Here is a 27,471-nt window from a genome sequence, read left to right on the forward strand (position 1 = left end):
CCCCCGTCTCTGTGGCTTTTTCAGAGAAAATAAGCATATTCAAACCTCAAATCATTCCAGACGTTTATGTACAGTCACAAGCATTCAAACATTCTGGACTTGTGTGGAAAACAAACTCTAACTGCGCTCCAACTGTATCTGGACTTTTTCCCCCTCCTCTCTGCGTCTCTACAATCAAAGTATTTAATACCAGCAAAATGATGGGGGTAAAAAAATATGGTGGAAAATACAATCTCTTAATGACACACTGTATTTGCTGACATGCTATCTTATTAGACCTTGTAAAAGAAAAGTAGCTAATTTCATATCACTTTGGATTCCCATGCAGCTAATGATTTTCAAACACACAATGCACCAAGGCACATGTACACACACTTACTTAAGCAGCAATTCCATATGACCCTGTAATTTATGATGTAACAGAGGGGACGTAAATGGAAGTTGTCACCCTCGAGCAAATGAAACAGCTGCGTTAAGTCATGCACAGTTTATACTCTGTGCATCCTTTACATCGTTTTAAAAGTTTCAACCTGCTGAGAGAAAGCTTAAGGTCTCCTGTGTGCAGTTCTTAATGTTGTACTCTGCAGCTCCCTTGCTCTCCTGTGTCAGAGCTACCTTTGCTGCTACTTCATTCACAGTCTCTTCCTACGTTTAAAGCACATAGTTTAAATACATGAGAGCTACAAACTCAGTCTGAATCTGAGCAGTCACTGGTTTTGGAGGACTTGTGCTTTCGCTTCCTTTTCCGCTTCTTCTTGTCTTTTTTCTTTTTGTCCTTCTTCTTTTTCCTCTTTTTGCTGCGATGGTGGTCAGACGATGAGGAGGAGGAAGTGGAGGAGCTGTCTGAGTCGGAGGAGGAAGAAGAAGAAGTGGTGTCTTGGAGTAGCTGCTGCAGCTGCTGGATCCTTAACACAGGACAGGCAGGGAGGAGAGGGGGAAGAAGAGATGAGGATATGGGATTAGAGTCAAGTACAGAGAGGAGAAAGCAACTGATGCCATATCGGATGCCGGCTTTGGCAAGCATCTTATGCGTCCTTGAGAAAGATGCTGTCCTTGTCCTGTTGACAACATTTCTGGACTGTGGAGTTAGCCAAGTGCCTACTTGTGTTGCACATTTCCAGTAATTGCTAGCAGTGCTCAAGTGCCCATTAAAACTGCAGCTGTGGAGGATTGTCAGAACACACTGGGACACGCCTGGACGATGGGGGCATCCTGTCACTAAAACACACGGCTCGAGCTCAGATGACTTTTTAAAATTTTATCTTCACAAGGAGCGAACACAGAATGAACAATTAATGCCGTGTAACTTTCACCTAAACCTTAACAGAGTGAGACACTTACAAAGAGGTTTGTTTCACGGTCAATAAATTAAATTAAGATAATCATTTCATTATTAATGTGCAAGTACAAGGAGGAGAAGTCTGCACACTCTCTATGCTTCTGAGTGGACAGGAAACAAGTCAATGCTAAAGACAGTGAGATGAACATCTGGTGAATGGCACAAGAACAGAAACTGCAGGTGACACCAGCTGCTGCCTAACTAGGTCAGCTGAATGTCTCCTTTTTTTAGGATGGAAAATTAAAGCATCAACACATGACAGAATAACCACACAGCTCAATGAAATTTTAAAAAAAATTGTCAGAAAGGAAGGAGAAGAGATGATTGATGCACTGGAGGTCCCTGGAGTAGGAGCCCTTTAATTAGCTCAGAAAACTGAGGGACACACTGAGCATGTAATGACATCGGTTTTTTGAAGACCTTCAGACACTGTTAACTATTCTGCCATTAAAGGATTTCTCTGAGAAGAAGGTTGACATTCTCTTGGTGAAATGTCCATCAGACCTCCTTTTAGTGTGGTGGATAACACGGAGCGTGATGTTCATCTGAACACTTGAGATGTCACGCTATTCCTTAAAGCATATCTAGTGCTCTGACTGAACTCTTAAAAAAAGCTATTCATAACCTACAGCTCAATTTTGAAAAATGTCTCTCCTCTCAGCTCAGACTCTTAGTTTCCTCAAGTGCACTTTAAAGTTTAATAAACATGCAGATACCTCTAGTAACAAGTTCATTTATGAAACCTCAATTAGCACTTCTTTAATTGATGCACGACATTGTATGTGTAAATGGAAAGTAAAGATGGTCGGAGGAGGAGGTTGGGCTGTTAACAGTTCCCTTTCAAAGAAGATGTCTGATTTAATGTGGCACAGATATGCAACTAAGACTTCAAAGCGCCACTGGCCTTTCAATAACCTTTTTGTAATGTATGCAAAATGCTGCTCTGTGTACAAACACAAACACACACACACACACACACACACACACACTTTCTTCATGAACAAACCTTAGCTTCAAACATCCTGATGTCAGATACTACTCAACTGGCACAGACAATTAGCCACCACGAGAGCATTTCCCGGTCAGCTGAGACTGTGTCACTCCTCTGAGGGAAAACAGGCAAAAACTGCAAGTTCTCCAGTGAGTGTTCCAACTGTCTGAATGCAGCCAGTTATAACCTCCAAATGTTGTATTTGTTTCTCTCTATTAAAGCTTAAAAATTATTCTCAAAAGAAATTATAACAAAGCATACAAATGATGAGAGGGTTTGCATGTCTCAAGAAAAAAAAAAATCAATGAATATACCTTGTCTCTTTTTCATTCCTTTTGTTTTCCCGAATTAGGTCGTACATTGGGTCTTCATGCGCCTAAAAGATAATAACATAATCTGTGATTAGGAACTGTGAAGAAAGCAGGAGAACAGCATACACATGCACTGTAAGTGTTGCCAATTTTCATATTAGATCCAGGAAAATACCCCAGCTCAACACATTCCTACCATTCCATTGCTTTTAGTGTTGTGTCAGCTTTTTTTTTTTTTTAATCCTCCTTGTGACAATGCAAGGTAGGAAAATATGATACAGTTGCATTTATGGTAATCATTGCAGAGGCTGTGTGTTTCTGCAGTACGTATTGTTCCACTGCAGGCACTGTGAAGAAGTCTGCTGCCCACATGTTTCTCTGTAAACTAAAATGTGTCCCGGCCCGCTCGTTAACACCAAACACAAACTGTCTCAGTCGCAGCTCCTTGACCTCAGAAAACCCAACCTACATTCTTAAACTGGAGTTCATTAATTGATTTCTTCTCTAAATAACCACGAGAGTGCTTCTTTTTTTTCTTTCTCTCAGTAGATAATAAACTCACCACTCTGAACTGCTCCAGTTTCTGGTTGCCTTTGATGAAGAAAGGACACTCTCTATCTCCTGTCCGGTGGCCATAGCGTTTGCACCTCCAGCCTGCAGCAGAGGCAACAAATGTCAGGGTGTGAACTCGGGGAAAATGGACCCCCAATGTGACAGGGAGAAGGTGGGAGATTTGCCATGATATAGATAAAACATGGAAGATTGACCTTAAGAACAGTGGTCTGACAAAATAATCTTAACTTAGTTTTCCAGAGCCTTTAGCCACACCATACGACCTTTAACAGCAAACAGAATGGTGCATTCAGTTGTCATACATGACAATGGACAAGTGAAGAAGTTGGAAAAGGCTACTAAGGAGATCTCTAGTTTGACCATATCTGCTTGGTATGCAGTGTTTTTATTCACTGTGTTTTGTCAAACCACCCACAGACCAATCTTTCGTTCCTTTTGTTTAGACATGAAAATACCAATAATAGCAACTTATAGTCACACTTTCAAACAAGGAAAAAGAAGCAGCCCCTGCAGTGCTGTGTTGCAATGTGTATGAGTGCTTATAAAAGCCAGAACATCTCAAATAAATCAGAAACAGCACCCATGTCTCACTGGAGTGAAGAATTTGTCAATATTGAACCCGTTTTAATGTTTTACACATTAAGAGGCAGTGTGGCTGCCATGAATAAGCACATAACAACCTTCCTAAAAGTGAGGCCGCACAAATTCTGTTTATCTTTCACAGGCAGTTACATACTCAGTACTTTAATGTCCATCTCATTCACTGAGAAGTGTCTCCCTTCCCTAAAACAGGACGATGTATTCAAACATTTTCTCAAAGGTTTAAGCAGAGCGCGACAGATTCTGCAGAACAAATGCCAACTTGTGGACGGGCCCTGAGTGTATGAGAGTGTGTGTGTGTGTGTGTGCTGACTCGAGTCCCTGGCTGTTCACACAGCATGAAAATGAGTGGGATGAAGGAATGAATGGACACTGAATATAATGACAGTCTTTGTTTGTCTAAAAGGACAACGGTAATATCCACAACAACATCATTAATCTCCAGCTTGTCATGTTTGTCAGAAAAAACAACATAGATTGATGGTGTTAATTGTCCAGTTCTTGAGGTTACATTTATCACATATCAAGACTGCTGACCACTCGTGGTGGAGGTTTACTCCCACCTACAGTTCTTGAACTATAAGTGCTGCTGTTACCTCTACAACTAAAGATAAACTATTTTTTTACGGTGTAACTCAGAAATGTATTGTCATAGATTAAGACTAAAATCTTGACCTGTCCACTACGGGTGGAAGAGCTTATAGCTACTAAAGCTGGCAGTAGTGGTCTGATGGTACTGACTGAAACTACAGCACAATCGACTGTTTCACCAGTCTCACTTGTAAATGATGTCTGACAGCCTGCAAATATATACAAAAGAATGTCAGCTAATATTACAGCAGGAAATAAGAATTTGGAAAAATTACATTGATGACTTTTGCATACCTTCTATTGCTTTTTTTGTGGAAACTAAAACCCTACATTTGAAGACCTTTCTAGACCTGCATATACTGTGATAATGTATTTATAACTACTCACAAAAAACAGCTACTTTTTGCAAGTGCTAGTACTGAATTTAAGATTTAAAACACATAACTGTATCCAGAATTAGTTAAGACCTTGAATTTACATAATTTTAGATAGATTAGTACATGCAGAGACTTGCAAAACCCTGTCCACTGTGTAGCACTGATTGTATAAAAATGTATAACCCAACCAGACAGCATTGCCAAAAGGTATTTTAAAATGATTAAATGTTAAAATAAAAAAGTATGAGAAGAATAAAAGGCCAATGTAACATTTCACAAAATTGTCGAACATGATAACACATGTCGAAGTATAACACGTTTCCTTCTCTTTTACAAAAGTGAGTGGTAGAGATGAACTTCACCCCTTTAGTCTAAAACACAATATGTGCAATAAAGTTTATTCATTACTGTATATTCCAACATGCTTCCTATACTGTACATAACCACCTAATAAATGTATATAAAGTTACATGTCACTTTTTTTTCTTAACATTCAAAATGTATCTCAGCACTCCATCCTCTCTTCACGTCTTTGCACTACTTGCATCTAAATCACTGCATATACATGTTGCTCTCTCTCAGCACAAACCCAGGCTCATATTGGTGGATGAGAGGAACTATACTCACACTGCATCACCTTCACCTCCTTCCCTAGAGGCATCCACAGCCCCTTGGTGGGGGCGTGTGCCAGGAAGTTCCTAGCCTCCTCATTTCCTGGCTCTGCAGGAATACAGTCCTCAGGTTTTTCCTCATGCTCCTGCAACAGCAACACTGTTACTTAATCTCAAAGACTCCTTTGCTATAATATGCACAGCACTTATAAAGAATGTTTCTTTACATCCTGTGTACATTTTATTGAGAGAAATGTTACCTTTATAAGTCCCGGTGGAGGTTTCTCATAGCTGCATTTAGGAAGCATAAGACAATAGTGTGAAACTAAACTTGCAGATGTAATGAACGCCATTTCAAACTTAGCTGTCACCCTACTAAACTTTGCTGACTTGGATCAAGTAGCAAGTTACAGGGCTACAATTTAAGTCACATTTATAATTCATGCATAAGTTTGCCAGCTTTAACACCGCAACTCTCACTAATAACAGTACTCACAACGTCTCGACGTGTTTAAGCTTTTGGACTTCTTGGTTGAGTTTTTTCGCGTGTGTCTTGACTTTGTCCAGGTCATGTTTTGATGATTTGTGTTTCTTGTGTTCTCGTCTTTCCTCCTTCTCTTTTGCCCGCTTCCTGTCCGACATTGTCCTGATATCGGAGGACCGTCATTAATTTATAAATAATGATGCGTTCAAAGCTAATTTGGTGAGTGAAAACGGGCAGCGACTCGCTAGCCTGCTAACTAGCAAACATTGCTGAGTGCTGCTGTACTTCCTGTGCAGCCTGGTTGGTTAGTTAAAGTCCAGCTCCACCTGCAGGACAGAAGCGGCATTACATGAACTGCCGCTGCACTGTTTTCAGGTTTTTGACGTTTGTTTGAAGCTTAAGGTTGTTCCAAAAACGTCAAAACACATGATGCATATGATTGTTTATATGGTTACCGTTAATATTGTATTTTATCATGTACATGAAAACACTCCTCATACTTTTCTAAGTTAATCTGCTGCTGGATTCAATGCATAATTTATATCCGTATGTCTGTGCAGATGTAGTGTAACATCTGCAGTCTATGGCATTTTAAAGCACTTGTCTCAGATGTTCTCAGGAAATAGAATAGACTGCATGATTTCTCAGACTGAAAAGCTTTTATTTAGAGGCCTGAAGTATAGGTGGAATACAAATATGAGGTATTTCAGGATTTAAACACATAACTGTACATTGAACAGCTAATGGAAAACAGGTAGGTAATCAGGCAGTATAAAATGCAGTAGACATATTTAAATTCCGGCTCTTAACAAAAAGATGAAATTAGTGACCTTTTCAAAAACACATAGCCAAAGAAAATATTCAAAGAAAAATTTAAGTCAGTTGTCACTACATAACGATTTCTCTAGTCATTAGGCAGATGTGCCCATTCAATGTAAACAGCAACTGATGAGTCCCATTTTAGATGATAATTATAAATACCTTCATTGGTGACTGCACATTTTCTAAATCATTTGTATGCATGTACAAAAATGCAACATTAGCAAAAACATATGTACACTTGTGTATCTGTCATTTTAGCTCGAGGCTTTACAAATGACTTTATAGAGACACATCACCCCACTGGAGAGTGAAAAAAGAAAAACACAAATACATTTATATAAAAAAGTTTTAACATCAAGTAGCATTAATGCCAAACAGTCTTTTACATATAGTATATATATCATATAAATGTAAATTGTAACTTTAGAAAAAAATCCAAATGATCGCCTTAAAGGATATCAGCATGTAAACCAGCTTGACATGCCACAAATACCACCACAGAGCAAATTTGGGTATCCTGTGATGTTTCAGCCATTTGATAAATATTGAAACATTATACTTAGAGTAGCATCATTCGTTTAGGAGAGTAGAAGAGGCATATGCTAAATTAGACAGAAGATACATTATCCTCTGACTGGCTCAGCAGAAGATGCAGTAACCCTGATTATTAGTTGAAATAAACACCCCAACGCGCCCAGATGTTGCATTTAGGAGCGCCACTCCAAACAGCCCAGCAACAATTGTGTTGGTGGGCAAACTGTAACCCCTCCCACACCAGCCTTGGAAACTAAAGTTACTTTCTTAAGCTCCCCCTTTGCCTTTGGTGTAAACAGGTTACAAAATGGGTCTAACCCCCTTTTTTAAGGAGTAGATTTAAAGACAAGTGTGTTAGGGAATACTCAAAGTGAGGAGAGAAAATCTTTCAAGCCCCCCTTCTTGCTGCTCTGGTTGTCCTCTCGCATGAGTATCTTGCTGAGACGCTGGACAACCCAAGTTTTTGCTTTAGAGGGAGGCTTGGAGGAAGATGAGCCTGACCCAGCAGTGCTAGAGGAGGTGGAAGACCTGGAGAGAGAGAGAGAACAGTAGAGTTGAGGATAGAGTAAAAAGAAAGCGCTCATTAAGGAAGAGTTAAGATACAGTAACTTGAGATTTTGTTGGTTGGCAGGAAATGTTTAAAATGTGCTGTCAGCAAGTACATGATCTGGGAAGTGTGGATACCAACACGTACGACCTGTACCACTAACAGATCTGCAATCTGTTAATGCTGAATGAATTGAAACTTAATCTTTCAAATGCTAACATGCCATACACATCACCCTTTTGGATGTCTATGATACCTACCAAGTTTAGTAGAGGTAGATTATATCTTGCATAAAACTGAACCTCAAGAGATATTATTATCTGCAAAGTTAGATAACCTACCTAGGTGTATGAACAGGTGTCTTTTCTTTGCCAGGGGTCTTGGAAGTAGCCATGCTGGGCCTGGTGGTTGACTGTGGGGTCTTGTGTTTGCCAGCGCTCCCTGGTGTACTGTAGGTCTTAGCGAAGGTAGCTATACAGTCCCGGTTCATTCCTTTGTGTCTGGAAGTCTTATTGCAAGTGTGGCATGTGGCCATCTGGGATAAGAAGAGGAAAAGGAACATATTCATTAATACTGCACAGCCTTCATCTATATTCCTCTCATGAATAATGAGGTTTTGAGGTGAAGGCAGACAAGGTGTCCCCATAGGGATTCTTTGCAAAAAAATCTGCAGGTTTCCTAAAAGGTCTTTGAAACTACTCTTGTAAAATACCAATCCATCTACCAACTAACGTAAATCTAGGAAGGGAGGCTAAAGTTTTTATCATTCCAGTTATTATTTTTCATCAAACCCGGCTGTATGTCTTTCTCTTGGACACACAAGAGTTTGTTGTGACCCAGTCTCGACATTGATTGCAGTGACAGAATGACTCTGGGGGCTTAGAGCGCAGGACTAGCCATGGTTGTGGTAGGAAAGGGGGTTGTAATGAAGAGTGATCATATGGCAAGGCTGACGCAGGCCAGCCCAAAGCCTCACAGATGTCATCTACTGCAATCTCACAGCTGAGGAATATTTCACAATGGGGTCCAAGAAAACAAATTTATGACAGGAGATGATTCATTTAACAGCTGATGCTCTGGCCAAACATCCCCTAGATTATCTTACCTTTGAATGTTTGTACAAATATGAAAATAACTAGATTAGTAAAGCAGGATGGGAAACACTGACTTTAGCCTATGAGAGGGCAGGGTGGGGGCTGTTGCCATGCAGTTTCACCTATTCAGGGTATGGACGCTATAAGAGACACCAGACAACTTTTTCAGCCAGTCTTTGTCTTTTTCTGTGACAATGACTTTGGTGTTTAGGTTGAGTATACTCTTCACTATGCCTCTCGTAACAAATTTAAAACATCTTCCTGACATGGATTACATGCAATGAAAACTTCTTAGTCCTTATATAAGGCACATGCAGACACTTGTGAGAGTTACGAGGCACAACTGTTGGCTCATGAGATTCTCGTGATTCAAGACAACAATTGGCATCCCAAACTCCTGACAAACGCATTCCTATGTCCCCATTAAAAGAAAAAAGTATATGGAAATAGACTACGATCAGGAACAACTATAGTCCCTGTCTGTCACCGAGTTCATATAGGCTGTTATGAAATCACTGGTGGACAATCAATAGGAACTTAACAGAGCATAAATTCTCTTTTCAACAAAAGAGATGCATTCAAAGATGATTAAACAACTGATATGGTAACTGCCACAGTCGCTCGTTAACAACTTTTGGCAGATGCTCTTATTTACTTAATTGCTGCCCAGTATTCACAAGTAGGACACAAACATGAGATCAAGTCACGATAACAATTTGGAGACAATCACATGAGCCCTGTAATGAGCTGACACAAAGCACAAGACAAGCTGCAAGGGGCATACAAGCTTCAACCGACTCAAGTACAAAATTTAACTCTTAAACAGATGAGACAGTTTCGTTCCTGCAGACTACTTTCTTCACTGTAGAAAATGCACCTCGGAGTCTTTGACATTCCTTCAGCAACCTTCAGTAACTTTAATCCCATCACTCACACAAGCCGTCCAGAGTTGCACAAAAGGGTAAAACTGGTCAGAACAGACCACCACTACAGAGGTCAGCAAGTATGAGCCAGGCTGTTGACAGTCCTGAATGCTGATGAGATGGAAAACTCACCGACACGAAGGTAGCCATTTCAGATTCAGACAGTTGTCGGTTGGAGATTTAGGTTTTGACACTGCAGGAGGACAGAGTTCTGCTCTCGTTCTACGTGACCGTGTGTCAAGTGTTTACTACATGAGTCTGCATGTCCAGCTTTAAACAGACCAAGCCCAGCAACTGACCCACCCATCTTTGCATAGGGGTGTGGCTCAAAGGGGGGCTGACCAGTTCACTGTCACCAGAGTTGATTCATCTGTGGGACTGCCCACACTCTGTTGCTGCTTTGTACATACTGACTTTAACACAAACTAGCCTTATTAGACACATCCTTGTTGGACGTGTTTGGATATGTTCATTTCAACATATCTGAACACAGAAAAGTAAGGCTGAAACATATTGCTGAAATCTGTAACAATAAACATTTTTACCCAGTAGAATATCTTGTGATGATGTCCAGAAAAAATCACATTACAAACAATTTCTCTTTTATGGACTGTATTGCTAATAAAAACCAGTTCTTGCTTAATCATTTCCCATTTAAAACAGAACCACAGCCTAATAATCAAATCATCAACTTTATGGAGCTGGTGTTAGTACTTACTTTTGAGCATGTGTGAGTTATTGTGCAATACAATCAATCATTTCTAACTCCTAAATAGGCCTATTAGTGCCTATTCATCTTAACTTTGAAAGAGAACATTGAACAGTGAAAGTCTCATTATCTCGACTGAACTTGAAAAAAAAAGCTCAGTTCTAAATGTAGTAAAGCTGACCTATTATGATTATAATCGCTGTATAAAAAGAAATTGTAATAATTCCAAACAGCTATGCTAATGACGTAGATACTGCTGGAACAGAGTGCTTTTGATACACTAAGGCAAATCATCCTATCATCTAGGAACACTCTGCCTGCAGGCTTTTCTTTGCATATTCAGACAAAATAAGCATAAATATTACAAAGATGGATTACAGGATGTTACACTGGAACTACTTGGTAACTCTGGTTATACTGAAGTGTTTCAAAGAATAACACAGAGAGGAGTGCTATGGTGGGTAGAGTGGTAATCCACAAGAGGATCTGGATTCAGGTATGTCTATTCTGTTGTAGTGTCCTTAAGCAAAACAAAATTGTCAGTTTTTAAGAGTGTACCAGGCCAGCACTTGTCTTGGAAGATTAGGGAATTGTCATTGCTACATTTCTTGGGTTTCAAAAACAACTAGAGAAAAGTAAATTTGGTGATTTCCTGCATTAGGAAAATGTATGTTTGGTAACTGAAATATCAAATAGTTCCTACATGCACAGATATAAAGTATCACATCACAGGAATGTATATTTTACAAAAGCTGAAATAATGTTCACTTTGATGGATTACCCAAGTAACTTTTTTGCAAAATGATTTTCACTCTATATGATCAAATGGAAACAAGTGATTCCAACAAAAAATTAAAATAATATGGTATCCTGGTGAATGGTATAAAATGATTGGTACTGATGTAAATAGCCTACATAAACACAATTTGTTGGTAACAGACTAAAACATAAAACTACTACAATGGGATACGAAACCATGATATCCAAAGTTGCAAGTCATTTCATATAGTTTCATAGTTAAAGTTAATAATTTCAATCAGCTAACATATTTTATCTGTCTTGTTTCTTGTCTAATCTGACAACATAAACAGACCCAATTTTTCCATCATTTTTGTTTATATCCATCCATGTTGTGATGAGCAGTCTACTATTTCACTAATATTTGCTTTCCATCACTATATTGTTATTTCCTGCTGAAATTACCCAATTTCCTCCTTCTGATCATTAAAGTTCCATCTAATCAAACCTAAACGGGAAGTTGGTGCTAAATAAACACACAAAAACTATTTGGTGTTCTGTTATAAATGTTGCTATATATATATAAATTGTAACACAGATTAGGGCTGTGGACATTTAGGTTACAGCCTAGATTTGTATTGGTTTGAACTCAACTATGTCTATCAAATGAAAAAACAAACACACACCATAACAAAACAAGAGTGTGTGGCTCATAGTAGTGTGGATCAAACAGACAGACAGCTGGCTGCAGTTGGATGTTTACAGCTAGAATGACCTGATGCCGTTTATCTTTTTGTACTCTAGTTACTCTTGTAACTATCATCAGCTGGCCTGTGGTACTGATATAGTAGGCTCTAAGAAAAGACACATTTACCCAGTGATGACTAAGGTGTGTGTGTGTGTGTGTGTGTGTGTGTATTTCTGTCTGTATATGTGCACATCAGTGGATAGCAGAGAGACAGTTATTGAACTAACTTCAACAATATGAAGGTGTCAACAAAGTGTCACTGCCCACTCCCGATAATGGTATGCTGGCTGCATGGTGATGAGAAATCATGATAACCTGAAATGAAATCCCATCCATCACGTGTACCTGTTTAATTTACGCTAATCCTTTGACATGTCTGAGTGGACACACGTGAGCCAGTAGCACAGAGAGATTTGATTTCCTCATCTTGGGCTGTTGATTCTGGCAGCAGACCGTACTACACGGTGGTCAATCAAGCATATGGCAAAGGCAACATATTGGAGCTGTGTGGTAGTAAGAGGATAAACAACCACCTATACACAGCTGGGGGAATATTTAGGATGATTGTTTTTTACAGATGGGGCATCTAAAGTTGAATTTCTACTCTCAGGAAAAATCAAGGTTCACCATACAGTCAAGGAAAGGATTACCATGTTAAACTGAAATACACAATGCAAGAAGCAAAGTGAATCTAGTGTTGCTTCTAACCTGTGTATATAAAATATATTCTCACACAGGGTCAGACTTGACCTTTCATCTTACCACCAACTATACAATAAGTAAACCATCTGTTTCTTAAAACAAAGGCATGCTTGTGTTTTTCTTAAAATGTGAAAGGCTAACCAATGCAGAAGGGCACAATCACACACAGCTTCACTTAACCTTGATCGCCTACACACACGTCACGTCTGTTTAGCTCTAGCGATCTTGCACGGTGCATGGGATGCCAGCACCTGCGCTTCATGCTCTAAATGATTAAATAGACAGCATGAAATCATATATACCTTGCCAACAGTAGCTACTTAAATCTCATTATGCAATTATGAAGGCAGAATAAACAAATGTGTTCATTCTCACAGTGTAATGCAGTTAAAGGTTGATTTGGGAACCTATATTTCAGTTTACATAAATGCACCAGGACAATCATCTTAATTTTAAATGTGTAAATGAATAACAGCTCATATATATGTGAAAACTCTTAATGAGACTGTGTAGTTTCATGTTGTGTGGTATAAGCTGTGCCCAGTGTAACTCAACATTGTGGGAAATGAGTCTAACACTTCTGGGTTTCCTTACACAAGAACCTAATCAACACAGAAATATTTGCCTCTGTTGCCTGAGACCTGCCAGGCTCTTTTTTTGTCACCTTGTGACATGCATGCATGTAGCCAGGCATGACTCATACATATACAGTAATATTAGTTCTGAGAATTAGGGAAATATTGCATGTGAAACAGTGAAATGACACATAACACACACAGAAACACATAAATCAATTGTACAGATGGACTTTTCCCTCTATTCATAGCCCATGCTCCATAAATACCTCCCTTCCTGTCTTTCCCTCTCTGCTGCCAGAGGTCAGCTTGGGTTGATTTGTCTGACCTTGGCAGTCCTTATACCACCCAAGAGGGGTGAAGATGAGCAGAACAACAGTGACAGACAGAGGTAATTGTCTATGAGGGTCTCCTTCATAAGTGTGACATGTTGATTGTGTGACAGTTTTCAAATGTCTGTGTGTGTGTGTGCATTCAAAAGCATGAATATCTGTTTGCAGCGTGTGTGAAAGTCATTTGAGCAAACATCAATACAACACAATAAAGCCGAAAGCAGAAGAGCAGTTGGGCGATCAATACGAGGCAAGCAGTGTAAACTTTCCTCTAAGCATAGCCTTGCACCGTGATGGTGCAGTCAGCCACTTAGTCACACAGTCTGGAGGCAAGCTGCCAGGTAAATATACAGACACCCGATCTGAATGCAGAGCTGAGACACACTGCCGGTGTTGGTGGTGATAAATGTCACATTTTACAAGCAGGTCTGCCTCAAACCCAGCTAGAGCAAAACCTGGAGGAAAGCTGAATCAAGATTTGAACTGATGATTTATCCATACTTCTCAAAAGGGATTTAATTATCTGGCCAGATTAGATAAAAAGCATCATCATCATCATCATCATCATCTCTCCATGCTGGCTGAGGAAGAGCACCAAGCATGAAAAACATTGCCATCCAGAAAGGCATAACATTTAGTGCCTGTATTCATACACATACTGAGCATATTAAATTCTCTCGCTGTTTTGCATTTGATGACTCCCTGATAAAATATAAAAAAATAAACGGAGAACAAATGCTCCTTGAAATTGCCAACAAATTATCTGTGAAAGTTTTGGAAAATCAAACCACAAAGATTTCTACAGAGCATGCTGTGTTGTATAGAAACTTACCATGCTTAGGAGTACTTTCATTGACTAGGTTCATTTTAAAAAATCTGACAATGTGTACAAGGTAGAACGCACAGCCATGACTTCTTGATATGAGTTAAATGTTGGCATGAGGACACAAATAGATGGGCCAAAGAAAATGGATTTAGAGTCATCCTATATGACCATTATAACAACAGGTACCTAAAGGCACACGTGAGGCTTTGTAACAGATATGAGAAGAATGCTACTAACGTGCCCACATGTTGACAGCATCGATTACAGGCAGATTCTACACCTTGACACCAACTTTGCTTTTAGCTTGTGCCAACTTGCAGTTAAACTTAGAGTAGGAATTGCCAAGCACTAGAGTGGACTTCTAATTTCGGCAAGGAAAGAAAATGAAATTAGGCATGTGAGTATTCACGTACTAAAAATACTTCAGTACACACTTAGCTAAACCCCTACACATGAGCGGTACGAGTGTCTTTCCACATCCCCTTAAGTTTCCTTTGTTTGTATCTAAAAAACTCAAGGCCATTCCCACTGTTGCTGTTCCACATTCCCCCCTGGCCCTTTTCATCCAACACATCCCCCTCTTGTCATCCCGTCACTCGCTGCACACCCTTGAAGTGTCAAAACCCTCTGCGGAGTGTTTCCTTTTCCCTGAGAGCAAACAGGCAAAAGCACCAGCCAGACGTCTCTGTCTCCTGTTGCCTGTCATCTCCTCAAGAGGAACATTCTCCAGCAGCATTTCTCTAGTAAAGATACATTCGTCAGAGGGATTGTGGTGAAGAGATGGCCAAGAATGGAAGGAGGACAGGGAACAGAAGAGGATAAAGCAAAGGAGGCACGGGGCGGCCAGGTCCAGGAGTTTAAGTAAAATGCAACAAACGAATGAGAGGATTGGAGAGTGCAAGGTGAAAGAGAGATGAGAGGATGTGAAGTGGTCAGTGAGGTCAAGAAGCAGTGGTGACATAAATTACAAAGAGAGGCTTGAAACACATCAGGGAAAAGTGGCTCTTCTGGGAAAAAAGGAAAGATCTTTCAACCACTTATCTTCTGTCACTTTCTGTTTTTTCCACACATGACACATCTGTTGTTCTGAAAACAAGTGTTATATTCAGAGAATGGCAACACCACTGTACATGTAGTAAACACGCCCAGCCACCTGTCTTGAAAAAAAAAATTATTCTTCTATGAACTACCAGGTACAATCACTATTTCCTGTGTAATTACGTGTGTGTAAGTAACTGTGGAGTTTAGAAACAAGGCATAAATTCACCTCCCACTAACCTACATGTATCCAGACATGAAAAAGTCTGAACTGCTTCCTCAAAACAAACAACTTGAGCTGTGAAGGCTCAAGAAGGGAGAACAGTGGAATGGAGGAGGAGGAGGAGAATGCACTATCCTTCGCTCCATTTAGGGTCTCTGCCTCTCTTGTCAGGCTACAATTCAACTTCATTTCCATTCCCATCATTAGATAACCTTCCCAGCTTGTATAAACACGCCTAAATTATAATGTAATACCGCTAAGACACAACTTCACAGAGTTACGTATATCATGCGCTGACACCCACCCGACTGGAGGCACATATACCACCTAAGGGAAGAGCAATATAGTGTGTAATGAAAGGGATATACACCCTAGAGTCTAAATACTGCACACTACCCACGTGTATGAGTTTGGAATGTGTACCAACTGGTCACATGTTGCCTGTCTGATGTTTTTACACTCATATTTAAAAAAACGAATGGACATATTTCCTTACTTTAAACACATAAATGAATTGCGGCTATGTTATAAAGGACTGATGGGACACATTACGCTATGTCTGCATGATGAATGTTGTCTGGAAAGCTGTAAAGGTTTTATGAGCATGATTACATTAAAAACACTAGTAGTTATTATAAGTGTCCCACATCACCTTGCATCCATAGTGAGATCCGACACTTGTTTTGACACAAGCAGGAACACAGAGAAGACTAACACACATGAGTCTGCAAATACTCACGCGTTGTTTAAGCCTGTACCCAAAACCCATCTGATGTGATCATAAATTTATAACACAACATGTTTTGATTATTCCACCAATAACTCCTCTACTTCTTCCTGTGGCTGTCACGTGACTGACAGTAAGCAAGGGCCAATATTATGTACACAGTCATAACACTCAACTCTGGCATACTGACATAAAGCCATAAAACAAGGAAGGAAAACAAAGTGAGCAAATTGAGGTTTCATGGTCACTGTGACAAATGATCTAGCTCAGGTGCTTTTCAAGTCTGTGGACAGTTTTTCATCAAGTCAAATGATCAACAACAGCAAATATCTACTAAAAATGACAAACGGCTCAGATTTAAGGAAGATACATTACTTGAGCGTCTCCCCGTTAACCCTAAAAATGAGCCCGCGCTTTTGCTGAGCCACTCTCCCCGCCAGTGTTATTGTGTTCTGGTCATCAGCATGGATTCAGGGAGGCAAAAAAAGAAAAGCAGGTTGCATTCCTCGTCTTATCTCACCACTCAGCTGCTTGCATTTTAAGAGTATCGCCTCGCCATCACCCTTTTGCCGAGCACAGATGTATGCTGTCGCTCATATGGGGCTTGACATGTTGACCCTTAGCTCTTCAGTATATGACAGACAAGTGACTGTGAAAATAGAGGGTAAAAATACCTTGGAGTGCATGTTTGGGCTGTATTAGTTTACTAGGAAGTCACGTGATGACCAAGCATCAACATTCTCTATCATGACCCTAACACTGTTGACAAATGTGTAAGAAGAGAGATGCACACTCATGGCTTTAAGAGAGGCCTCTCTGTGTACAACACACAACATAGTTATGTTTGACTAAGGGTGAAGAGTTACACAGAGGAGTCAAACACAGCTTTGAGTTTATGGATTTTATGTCTAGTGAAACTTAAAGGCTTGGATGATGTTGACAGAGGTCTTTCAGAAGTGTGAACTATTAATGGGATGCTTTTGAGTTAGTGTACTTCTAAAAGTGTCAGGGATTATGACATTTCTGTTGACAACAGATTTATTCATCAATAGTAGCTGATTTACTTTCAGTTTTTAATAGCTTTGTTTTCAAAAGCTATGCTTTAAAAATCTGACAGGTTGGGAAAACATTTTTAAGGATTTGATCATTAAAAACAGCCCTGCAAATGTAATTATCAGTCTCCAAGCTGCTCTGCGTATCATTATTCGGTATAATATGATGTTTAAAAGCCTTATAATCGACTGATTTCATGAACCCTCCAGCATATAAAGATTCTCTCACGTTCTCCAGATGACTTTCCTATCACACTTTGGATCTGACCTTCACCACAGTCCACAGGAGAACAAAGCCTGAGCTGCATATGAAATTGTGATTCAAGTTGACAACTTTTTCTCTTGTAGTCCATCATCTGACTTCTCCTGTTCACCTTTCTTATCTAGCCTTCCGCTCTCTTCCTTCTTTTCACCCTTTCTGTTTCAACGTCCTGAGTCATGTTCCTCCACTTCTCTCACTACCTTTTCTTAATGCCTGCTTCCTCTCTCCATCTCTCCCTTCATCTTTGCCCTAAGACTGAACAAAGATATAGTAGAGAATGGGTTCAGAGTAGCTGGTGCAGTGAATACCTGCATACTAAATGAACCAAACCTGATTTTAATGAGTCGGCAGCATTTCCACAAGTGCTGCTCTTCATTAGGCCGATGACAGATCACCAAAGGGGCTCTTCAGCTGTTCTTTCCTATCACTGCTCTGATGCACAGGGAAAATGACCCTACTGCCACGTCCTCCACCACTAGTTTCCACATCTAATGGGCTTATCAGTGGAGTAGGTAGGCACTGGCCAAAATAAGCTTTCCATTTTGTCCCTGCCCATTGCTATCCATTAAGAGGACAGACAAAAGGGCCATTGTAACAATATTGGGGGTTGTGGGAGGGAACAGGGTGAGTGTGGACAAAGCACAGTCTGGCAACATTAGTTGTCTTACAGTTTAGCTTAATGGGACCACTGTACAGGCTGTAATGATAAGTGGAGCACCATAATGAAACCATGCACTTTGTGTGGACAGAATACAAATGGCCTTGTCAATCTAATAGTAACAGCAACTACAACAATACATTAAGAGAGCATGTAAGGCTTGTTAAGTTATTATAAATAATCATGTGATACATGATCTCCACTGGGAAATGCTCTTGTCTCTTGCCTTCTTCATAGGTCAGTTTATACAGGTGGCTGAGAGCCTTACCAGTGAATCAGACGAGCAATAAAAAAAATCAGCCAGTGTTGGTTTATCACAGAAATATCCATATCAGTATACATTATCATGTAAAAAAACAATAGTCTTTTCTCAAAGCAGACATTTTGAAATTGAATCGAGGGAGAAGTACATCTGCCATTAATTAATTTATTACTGGCTGCATTCCATGTAGATGTGATACTTTAAAGAACTGTGTATTGTGCATACTCGCTCACTGGGATACATAAATGGAACAGAGTTGTTGTTTACAGTAGTAGTTCCATGTGTGTTTTTCTTTCTATCATAAGTCAAAACATCCACTGTGGAAAAAGGTCTAATAGAGGACATTACGCACAAAAAAGTGCCTGAGGTTATTCAGGAACTAGGCAATTATACAGTTTTCAAGCAGATAATTGTCTTATTATTAGCGAATACTGATATAAATGTTTGACCCAAAAATCCAATCACAACTAGGCCATTGCTGTCGATACAGTATTCCGCTTAGCACAGAAGCTGAGGACATTGATTTTGGTGTACACCCCTGGTGTTTTTCTGCAAGGACAATGTGCTTTGCTGCAGTGCAATACGTAACCAGGTCTTTGGGGTTTTAGTGTTTTGTCTGTCTCACCAGTACTGAGGAGGACTTTTGGAAGCGGTGCAGCAGATTTTTCTGCACCAGACTGAGTCGTTTGCCCCTGGCCTTCCTGCGCAGGATGCTCTGCACCCGCACTGATGGACGTTGTTTGGCCCGCAGTCGCATCCGGTGATTGTCAGGTTTCAGCCACTGATAGCAGTACGGACACATCACTGTGTTGTTGTGCAAAAGACTGAAGGATTTGTGCTTCTTTGTTGCTGAGAAGAGGAGAGACACAGATTATCTTCAACAAAATCAGGAAATATTGTGCTGCACAGAATATATCACCTAGATAATAATACCTGTGTAACCACAGAGGTTGAGGTGGATGTTTCAGTGAGAATTAAAAATGTGTTGATGGTTTTCTTTTCCTTTATTCCCTCCTGTTATGCAAAGACACAACCTCAACTACCTCTCTATTCAAGAGAGGTAGTTGAAAGAACTATGTTGAGAATATAATTGTAATAGTTGCATACTTATTCTCTGCCGACTGTGCCATTACATTCAGGGAAAAACAAGCCTTTATTATGTGTCATTTCAAAATAACTATTTGCACCAGTCTGTATCTGAACAGCTTTATTGAAGCCAGACATCACAAGGCTATGTCAAATTATCAGTTCTGGGGACAAGTAATAAACACCATGCTATGCTATTAGGAACCAGTGCTGGTATTATTTGGAGAAGAAAAGCTTGAACAGTCCCACTAAATGGCACCACTGCCTATTGATGTGGTTTTGGCAGGCATGGGTCTGTGTGTGCATGTTTGATCCCGCCAGGCAGTCTACTAAAGACAGCTGGCTGATTCACTGTGTTTGGCTGAGGGTTTAGTGAGGTTTATCAACCTTGAGAAGGCAGTGACAAGGTCCTACTAAGTACTGCATTCAGCTATATGTGGTAATTACACTGGAGGGCATCATCTTATTAAAACATACAATAGTGAAAATATGACAAAACCTGTAAATGAAACAGATGAATCTTCACTTACCTTTATCCTGCAAAGGCATCTGACTAGGGTAGAAAGAAAGAGACTAGATCAGGCATTTGAACAGTGACCAAATAAGAATAACATTATAAAAAACAGTAACTGAGTTTAATGTTAAGAACCATTAGCAGGATATCATAATTAAGTAAAACTTTAATAATACAGCTGAAATATTGGAGAAAAGCACATATAAGTAATACAGCATGCATATTCATGAATTTCAAATGCTCTTCTTAGTTTGCATTAGAACAGCTGCTTTCACTCTGGAACAATGTAATAAACAAAAGGGTGAGGCTAATTTTGTTCAATGTGGTTTTCAATTTAAATCGTTTAGAAAAAGAAGCTAATAGCGAACAATTTTGTTCAAATATATTAATGCAAATGAATCCTCAACAAAATAGAAACACCATTATGGAAAATTAAAAATTAGAAAGTTAAAAAGACAAAAAGCACTTCCCATTATGTGATGTGGAAAACATGCAACCGGAAAAGTAAATTGGTCTCTCCCAAACAAGTCAACCCTCCAAACCATTTCAATGGCCTCAATCCCCCTCCACTCCACTCCACCCTCCCTCATGGTGCTGCCTTTGTGACTGCTGGGCTGCCTCCACTTTTGGAACACAAGCAACAAGATATTTGTGCAAACATTTTAACTAAGCCACTGCTAAGTCCTGCTAAAATTAGCCCCAGGCTTAAATCAATGAAGTCCTGCAGCACGTGTGTGTATGTGTGTGTGTGTGTGTGTGTGGGGGGGGGGGTCGGCTTTAATCTGAAGTTGACCCACTGGCTGCTGCTGTGGTGTCTGGCGACAGCGGTTTGTTGACGCTCTCCGCTTGCATTTTCATCCTTCCCATATGTGAGATGGTGCATTATATTGCTGGATGACATTGCATGCGGATGGATGCATGGTGGGGCCGACAAAGATTTGCAACGTTATCTCCCATCTCCCATCACTCATCCCACAATCTTCCCTGTGAAAGTTGTACTTGAGGAGAAAAGTAGCTGCGCCACACCAGCATGATGGATTATAAGTCAGCAGAGGATTGATAATGTGTCATGGACCTTGGACAATTCCAAAAACACCTCTGTTAGTTATTAAGAATGCATTTTTCATCATAGCTCATTCTTATTGAAGTTAGCTGGTTTGAATAAATTTCCTAGGGCGGTTGCATCATCATAATAATAATAATGATAATAATCAATAATCATTAGGCTCACTGACAAATTCTGAACACATAACACAAGACATTTATTTGTTTGCAGTACTAAAAAGCAAATCCTCTAATAAGAATCCTTTAAAAAAAACATGGTCAGACCACTGATGACTCGAGTGTAAAGACTCTTGAGGATTCTTGAGGAATTTTGTTATCCCACAATCTCTCTTTCTCCTACTCCCCTGATGAGCGAGCCCTCAGAAACCGTAAACCACAGGGACCTCTTCCACTGCACTAATCTTATTAACATACTTGTCATGCATCTCCTTTTAAGTGCATACTTAGTTGTGGTGATGAACACTGAAGATATGGCCTCTACACATGGACTGCTGACAACTGAGAGATGCTATCAACAGAGTCCTGGAAGATGCAAAAGACATTATGTGTTGGCTGCAATGAACCAATGTAATTAGAGTCAGAGGTGAAAAAAATTAAAGGCTTTATGACCAATTCCTACCATCATACAGTGTGACTGCTGGTATACTCTCTTTACTACCGGGAAACTTTTACTGATGTTAATGACAGATGGAAAGTGACTGGCTACATCTCTCTGTGACATAAATTGGCAGAAGATCCATCCATCAGCTGGACATGACAGAGAAAGACGCCAGCAGGTGCCTCTCAGTCTGGGGCCCAGTCATATGGGTACAAACTGTGGTTGGCTCTTGCTGGGAGAGGCCAGTAAGATACTGTTCAAGGGGAGATGAGGGTGAGTGGTGGATAAGAGGGGGAAGGTAAAGAGGTTTTAAAAAGGTGTTGGCAGTGGGCAGTAGTCGAAAGCTTGGATGTACAAAGGGAATTGGATACAATGCCAGAGGCAGGGTCCCATTTATTCCTATGAAAGTTGCTCAGTAGCACATGAAGCCAAAAAAGCCATTTCCTGTGGGCCCAATGCATCCAAGGAGCATGCCCAGTAGAGACTTCTGCCAACCAGGGCTGCTAACTTCTGGCTTAGCCCTCCAGCTAACTTGAGTCTGATTAAATTGTGTGGCTCTTCTAGGACTTTTGAAATGTGATCGGACAGGATCAACTTCTGATGGTGAAATGAGTCATATCTGCTGATTTATAGGCATCTCTTTTACAATGTAAGTTAATAAGAAAAAGTGTTTTTGGGCCCAGTGGCAGCACATGACGTTGTAATTACATGGTATCAAACTGGCTTCAAAGCTTGGAACTGTTCCTACATCCAGTTTTCTTTATACATCCATGGTAGAAAGCTGCAATTATTACTTGATTAGTCGACTGATCTTTAGTTTCAGTCTGTTTTCAAGCAAAATCACCAAACTATAGTTACAACCTCTCAAATGTGAGGATTTGAGGCTTTTTTATTATTATCTAAATATCTTGGGTTGTAAAACCAATGATGTAAAATACACACCCTGGACTTATGGACATTTTCACTATTTTCTACAGTAAATCAAGGAAATGAATGCCTGCAGATTAACTTTTTACGAAAGTATTGTGTGATCATTGATGTCACTCAGAAATCAGAGCTCCACTATAACTTGCTGATCATCACTGATATATCAGTCTGAACTACACAATATGATGCCCTCTACAAAGAAAAAACAATATACATAATGCACTTGAGGCTATTTAAAAGCATAGTCATTATGACATTGTTTGTCCAGCAGACATCCTGCATATTTTGGTTATCAGAACACTCAGTCAGGCCCTGGTTACAAGACACACAATCCCAATTATAAACTTACTGGAAAACATCCTCACAATTCCGGCAACGTGAGCCACAATAAAAAGTGAAGTCAGTTCATATCCAAGGACAAAAAAAGCCCATATAAAACAGGCCATCACGTTCATAACATGCACTCCTTGACACACAAGCACACACAAAAAAATACACAAGCATAAAATGAATGCTTTACATGCTTTGCCAACAATCAATAAATACATTTATAGTGAAACAAAGAATGGCATCATAATTAAAAATAGCTGTAACTCTGGTATAAACACACACAGTCATCATCAGCCTTACAGGAGCTGATGACAGTGGCAGAAGACAGTAACACGATCTCCAACAAATATGTGGAGTAGTGGGTGTGAGTAATGACTCGCACCCACGAAACAAACACTCCACTGACGCATGGCCAAAACCATAACTGCAGAAAGCGCAGAGGCTGGAAAATCCCTTGAGGAACACAGAGTGACAGTTGTGGTTTATTAGGACTAAAAAAAACACATCATCAACACATTGACGAGCTATGTAGCTATTTGAGTGGATCCTGACAAATAACATTTCCCCCTGTTAACTGATCAGCTGTGTGCAAGACCTCTGAAACACTCATTCTGAACAGTAATTTCTTTCCTAGTAAGCCTCAAATATTGTCACTCTGGCAGAAAATCAAAGTCTGTAGTCAATTAGCTCATCATACTCGGTGTAGATTCTGGCTGTAGCTAATAATTGTATCCTCTCTGGCAGGCACTTTGGCATGAACCCAGCCAGGTCTTGAAGCCAATGCTCCAAACATTCAGATTTGCATCTTGCCTGTTAGACAGCTGGTCATAGTTAAATGTGGTCAAAATATGTTCTCTATAACCCCAGCTCATCTTAGCCAGGGAATCTGGGGAACAGATCAATGTATGAGAGTAGCAGTGGGCTTAAACATATCCGCAAAATGACCCTGACTGGGGTTTCACTATTAAAACCGCTGTTTTTGTTTCCATTTGTGGTTCTGCCCACAATATTCCTGGCTCAGGTGAAAGTGAAAACAAGCCCAGAGGATACAGGCACATGGCTGCAACCCAACACAAACACAAGCCACAAGAGTCTGCACACTAGATGAATTGATATACATACAAACCAAATTTAAGAAAATCCAAGCACACAGATACTACACCTGTAAGTGTGCATGACCCACCTGTACACACACACACACACACACACACACACACACACACACACACACACACACACACACACACCACTTTCCGTTTCTTTCATACGTACACAACAAGGCTTAAGAGGACTTCTCCTGGAATTGCTTTCAGCTTTCACTTTTCACACAACCACCAGTGAGTGGGATATGCCATCAGAAGAAAATGGAAAAAAAAACCCCAACTCATTTTGGCACAAGCAGCAAAAACAAAGCACTGATGAAGCAAATTGGCAACTGGCATTAATTACCAGGGTGTTTTACTCTAATAGGAATAAGGAAGACTTGGCTACAGGAGGCTAATTAGATGAAGACAGTTGGTACCTTGGGAAAGACTTAGAACACTGTATGGGTCCTTTAATAGCTGTAAGGCATATAAAGAGATGAGAGGAAGCTTACAGACTGTCTGGTCTCCACACTGATGATTATAGGGATTGTCTTTACTTGCACCTTTATGTTTTCTCTGTGTGCCTCTCATTTTTTTATGCTTGTTGGGAAGGTGCTGCAATGTCATCAATATAATCCGTGACAGTATTAAACTGAATGACAGTTAAACCAACAGCAAAAACTTACTCATAGACGCAACTGAACGCACACAATGATAAACCAAGATGTGTGTTCAGATCAGTCACTGTGACCATCTGCCAGCACTGAAGGTGGCTGTGTAACACTGATGCTCAAGGGCAAAGTCACCAAAGGAATGAAAATATTCCATTTAGATTTGAAAATGCACAAATATGCAGCAAAATTAGCAACACTACAAATGATGGTTCAGTATTAAAAAAGAAACAATCACAGCAGAGAAAAATGCTATGTAACAAAAAAAGTTTTAATATTTGTATATACCTGTAATATTAAGATTGAAATTTAGAGCTGTTGTCCCAGTTTGTGCTTCTCATGTATTACACTGACTGAATAATTGACAATACATGAGAGGCTTAAACTGTGGATGTTGTTTCTGAATGCCTTCCCTGTGTCTGCACTAACTCTTAGGGCTGCTATGATAACATTTGTCCCATTGAATTAAGTTGTTTATTGCTAATGACGATTCAGTCAAGATAATGTATCCAGGGGTAACAGACGGCAGAAACAGGCAGCTTATCTTAAATCTAAAAAAACAAAAATAAAATAAAAAATCCACTGTGTAATAACTGCATAATTAAATTATAACACTCTTAAATAATATTGTTAAAGTCCCTGTGCCCCACAAAAGGACACGTTTCTGCATACTGTTACTACTTTAACCTCTGAATAAATTAAACATAATACAATTTCCCAGAGAATTAATATTATATTGGCGGTGTGTCAACCGTGAACACTGGTCGAGCTCTTCCACCTAGCGTCTACCTGCTGGCATTACAACAATAGAGAGCAAACAGCAAAGTGAAAGGGAACATGGTAGTTGTTGTGTGTTGTAAATTGTCTCTTACATGAGGAACCGTGATAGCTCCGGACAGCTTTCTTTGTACAGCCGACACGCGTCTATCAGAAAGTTGGCTGAAATTGAATCAAGTGAAGTCTTCATTTTCAAACCCGGGTGAAAAACTCGAAGTCCTTGTTAAGAAGACGGTCAAACGTTTAGGTGGCCAATAAGGTCGATGTGGAGGTTAATAGAGAGTTCACATACACCCTGCTGGAGTTACAGCAGACAGGAAGTGTGAACAAATATGTTTTAATATGCTAGAAAAAGCGAACTCCTATTGCTACAAGACAGAAATCCACGTTGTGTCGCACGCTGCTGACGTTATTTGCAGTGCATCATGGGAGACTGAGTTCAGCAGCAGAACACTGCGGAGCGACTGTACGTTTCGTTATGGTGTTTGATATCAGATCGCTGTCCCTGCTACTTGCTGTTAGTCCTAAAAATACAATAATAATAATAATAATAATAATAATAATAAAGAATAATAATAATAACAATAATAATATGTATTCATAAATTTAATAGGCTAAATAAATAAAAATGTGTATTTTAAAAGGCTCGTGTTTTTGTTACAGCGTGAGGAATGAGTTACCTATAGCCTAATAGTCCTAGTCTGAAGTCTTGATCATTTATCAGACATGATATTCTAAAATAGTCGGCTCACACGATCTAACTCATAACTTCATTTCTGAGATACCTATCAAAAAATGACGAAAGTTATTAATTTAGGGCTAAGTTATCAATCCAGGCCCACTGAAGAAATATCCTTTGAAGTAATAATTCCTTATGTCTTATTTTACAGTAGCAATTAGGCTACCAATTTTAGACGACAGTAGTATATATTGGTACCATTGATGTATCTTGTGTAGGGGCCTATATCAAAACACCACAAACCAGGTGTCTTGAGCTATATTATATAAAACACACGGGTCTACATGCCATCCAGGTGTCGCCTAGGTCCATAAAACCCCTGGTGGATCCGGTGAAATTAACAAGGAATTCTGCTGGGAGACGAAGAGGTAAAATGTGAAATTGGATATTTTGAAGCAGCAGCAGCAGCAGCAGGGAGGGAGAGCGTACTGAGTGCGAACCGCTGGGTACCCTCTGGGGTGCGGATATCAATAGAAGCAACCCTGTCAAACACACGCTCGGTGGAACAGAGACGTGAGATGACAAGTCATAACTTACAAAGAGGTTTTGTTCGACACAAAAGGGAATTCATTCAGCACCAGCAACAATACAGCCCCTGCCCTGCTGCTCGTCTCAGAGTGTCCAAGGACTGATCGTCGGACCGGTGCGTTTTACGCGCATCTTTTCCCGGAATATCTACAGTCTAACGGTAGGTTGTCGCCTTCAGTCATGTCAAATATTGCAATTTTAGCCACGGCCAGCCACTTTAACGATATCATACTGCAATTTATCACAGTAGTGCGTGAAAACATGGCTAATTGTACTTGCACTTAGTTATGAACAGATCTCCTCTGACGTCAACTGATAACTTTAAAAGCTGATACCAGTTTATCATTTTATAATAGCTAGACCTATTGGGACTAGAGTATATATCAATAATAGCATATTAATTTAGAAAGGGTACATAGGGCATTAGAGTTACACAATTAACACAATACATAACCTCTTGATTCTGAGTTCAGGATTTTATACTCATTGGTGTCATTTATAG

The 27,471-nt window shown here is 39.9% G+C and overlaps 2 protein-coding genes across 2 annotated transcripts; both read right to left on the minus strand.

The window, feature by feature from the left end:
• Positions 1-6,130, minus strand: rp9 (RP9 pre-mRNA splicing factor). The gene is made up of 6 exons (XM_053334294.1): positions 5,890-6,130; positions 5,654-5,684; positions 5,410-5,539; positions 3,204-3,295; positions 2,645-2,706; positions 1-905 (listed from the first exon to the last, which is right to left on the minus strand). The coding sequence occupies exons 1-6, from the start codon at positions 6,033-6,035 to the stop codon at positions 689-691; spliced, it is 678 nt and encodes a 225-aa protein (XP_053190269.1). The 5' UTR covers positions 6,036-6,130; the 3' UTR covers positions 1-688.
• A 970-nt stretch (positions 6,131-7,100) lies between these two features.
• On the minus strand, positions 7,101-25,984 carry c15h18orf21 (chromosome 15 C18orf21 homolog). Its single transcript, XM_053333868.1, has 5 exons — positions 25,798-25,984; positions 20,266-20,288; positions 19,275-19,498; positions 8,122-8,315; positions 7,101-7,761 (listed from the first exon to the last, which is right to left on the minus strand). Exons 1-5 carry the CDS (start codon positions 25,890-25,892, stop codon positions 7,599-7,601), a joined length of 699 nt encoding a protein of 232 aa, XP_053189843.1. The 5' UTR covers positions 25,893-25,984; the 3' UTR covers positions 7,101-7,598.
• Between the last annotated feature and the right edge of the window lie 1,487 nt (positions 25,985-27,471).

The sequence above is a fragment of the Scomber japonicus genome, chromosome 15 (assembly GCF_027409825.1).
Source record: "Scomber japonicus isolate fScoJap1 chromosome 15, fScoJap1.pri, whole genome shotgun sequence".
NCBI classification, from domain to species: Eukaryota; Metazoa; Chordata; class Actinopteri; order Scombriformes; family Scombridae; genus Scomber; species Scomber japonicus.

Coding starts and splice junctions, on each gene's coding strand:
- rp9 (XM_053334294.1), bottom strand. CDS start 6,035: ATGTCGGACAGGAAGCGGGCAAAAGAGAAGGAGGAAAGACGAGAACAC. Junction 5,685..5,889: donor CTTAAACACGTCGAGACGTT/GTGAGTACTGTT, acceptor TCCTAAATGCAG/CTATGAGAAACCTCCACCGG. Junction 5,540..5,653: donor CTCCACCGGGACTTATAAAG/GTAACATTTCTC, acceptor TTGCTGTTGCAG/GAGCATGAGGAAAAACCTGA.
- c15h18orf21 (XM_053333868.1), bottom strand. CDS start 25,892: ATGAAGACTTCACTTGATTCAATTTCAGCCAACTTTCTGATAGACGCG. Junction 20,289..25,797: donor GAGCTATCACGGTTCCTCAT/GTAAGAGACAAT, acceptor TTTCTACCCTAG/TCAGATGCCTTTGCAGGATA. Junction 8,316..19,274: donor AAAAGTCCTCCTCAGTACTG/GTGAGACAGACA, acceptor TTCTTATCCCAG/ATGGCCACATGCCACACTTG.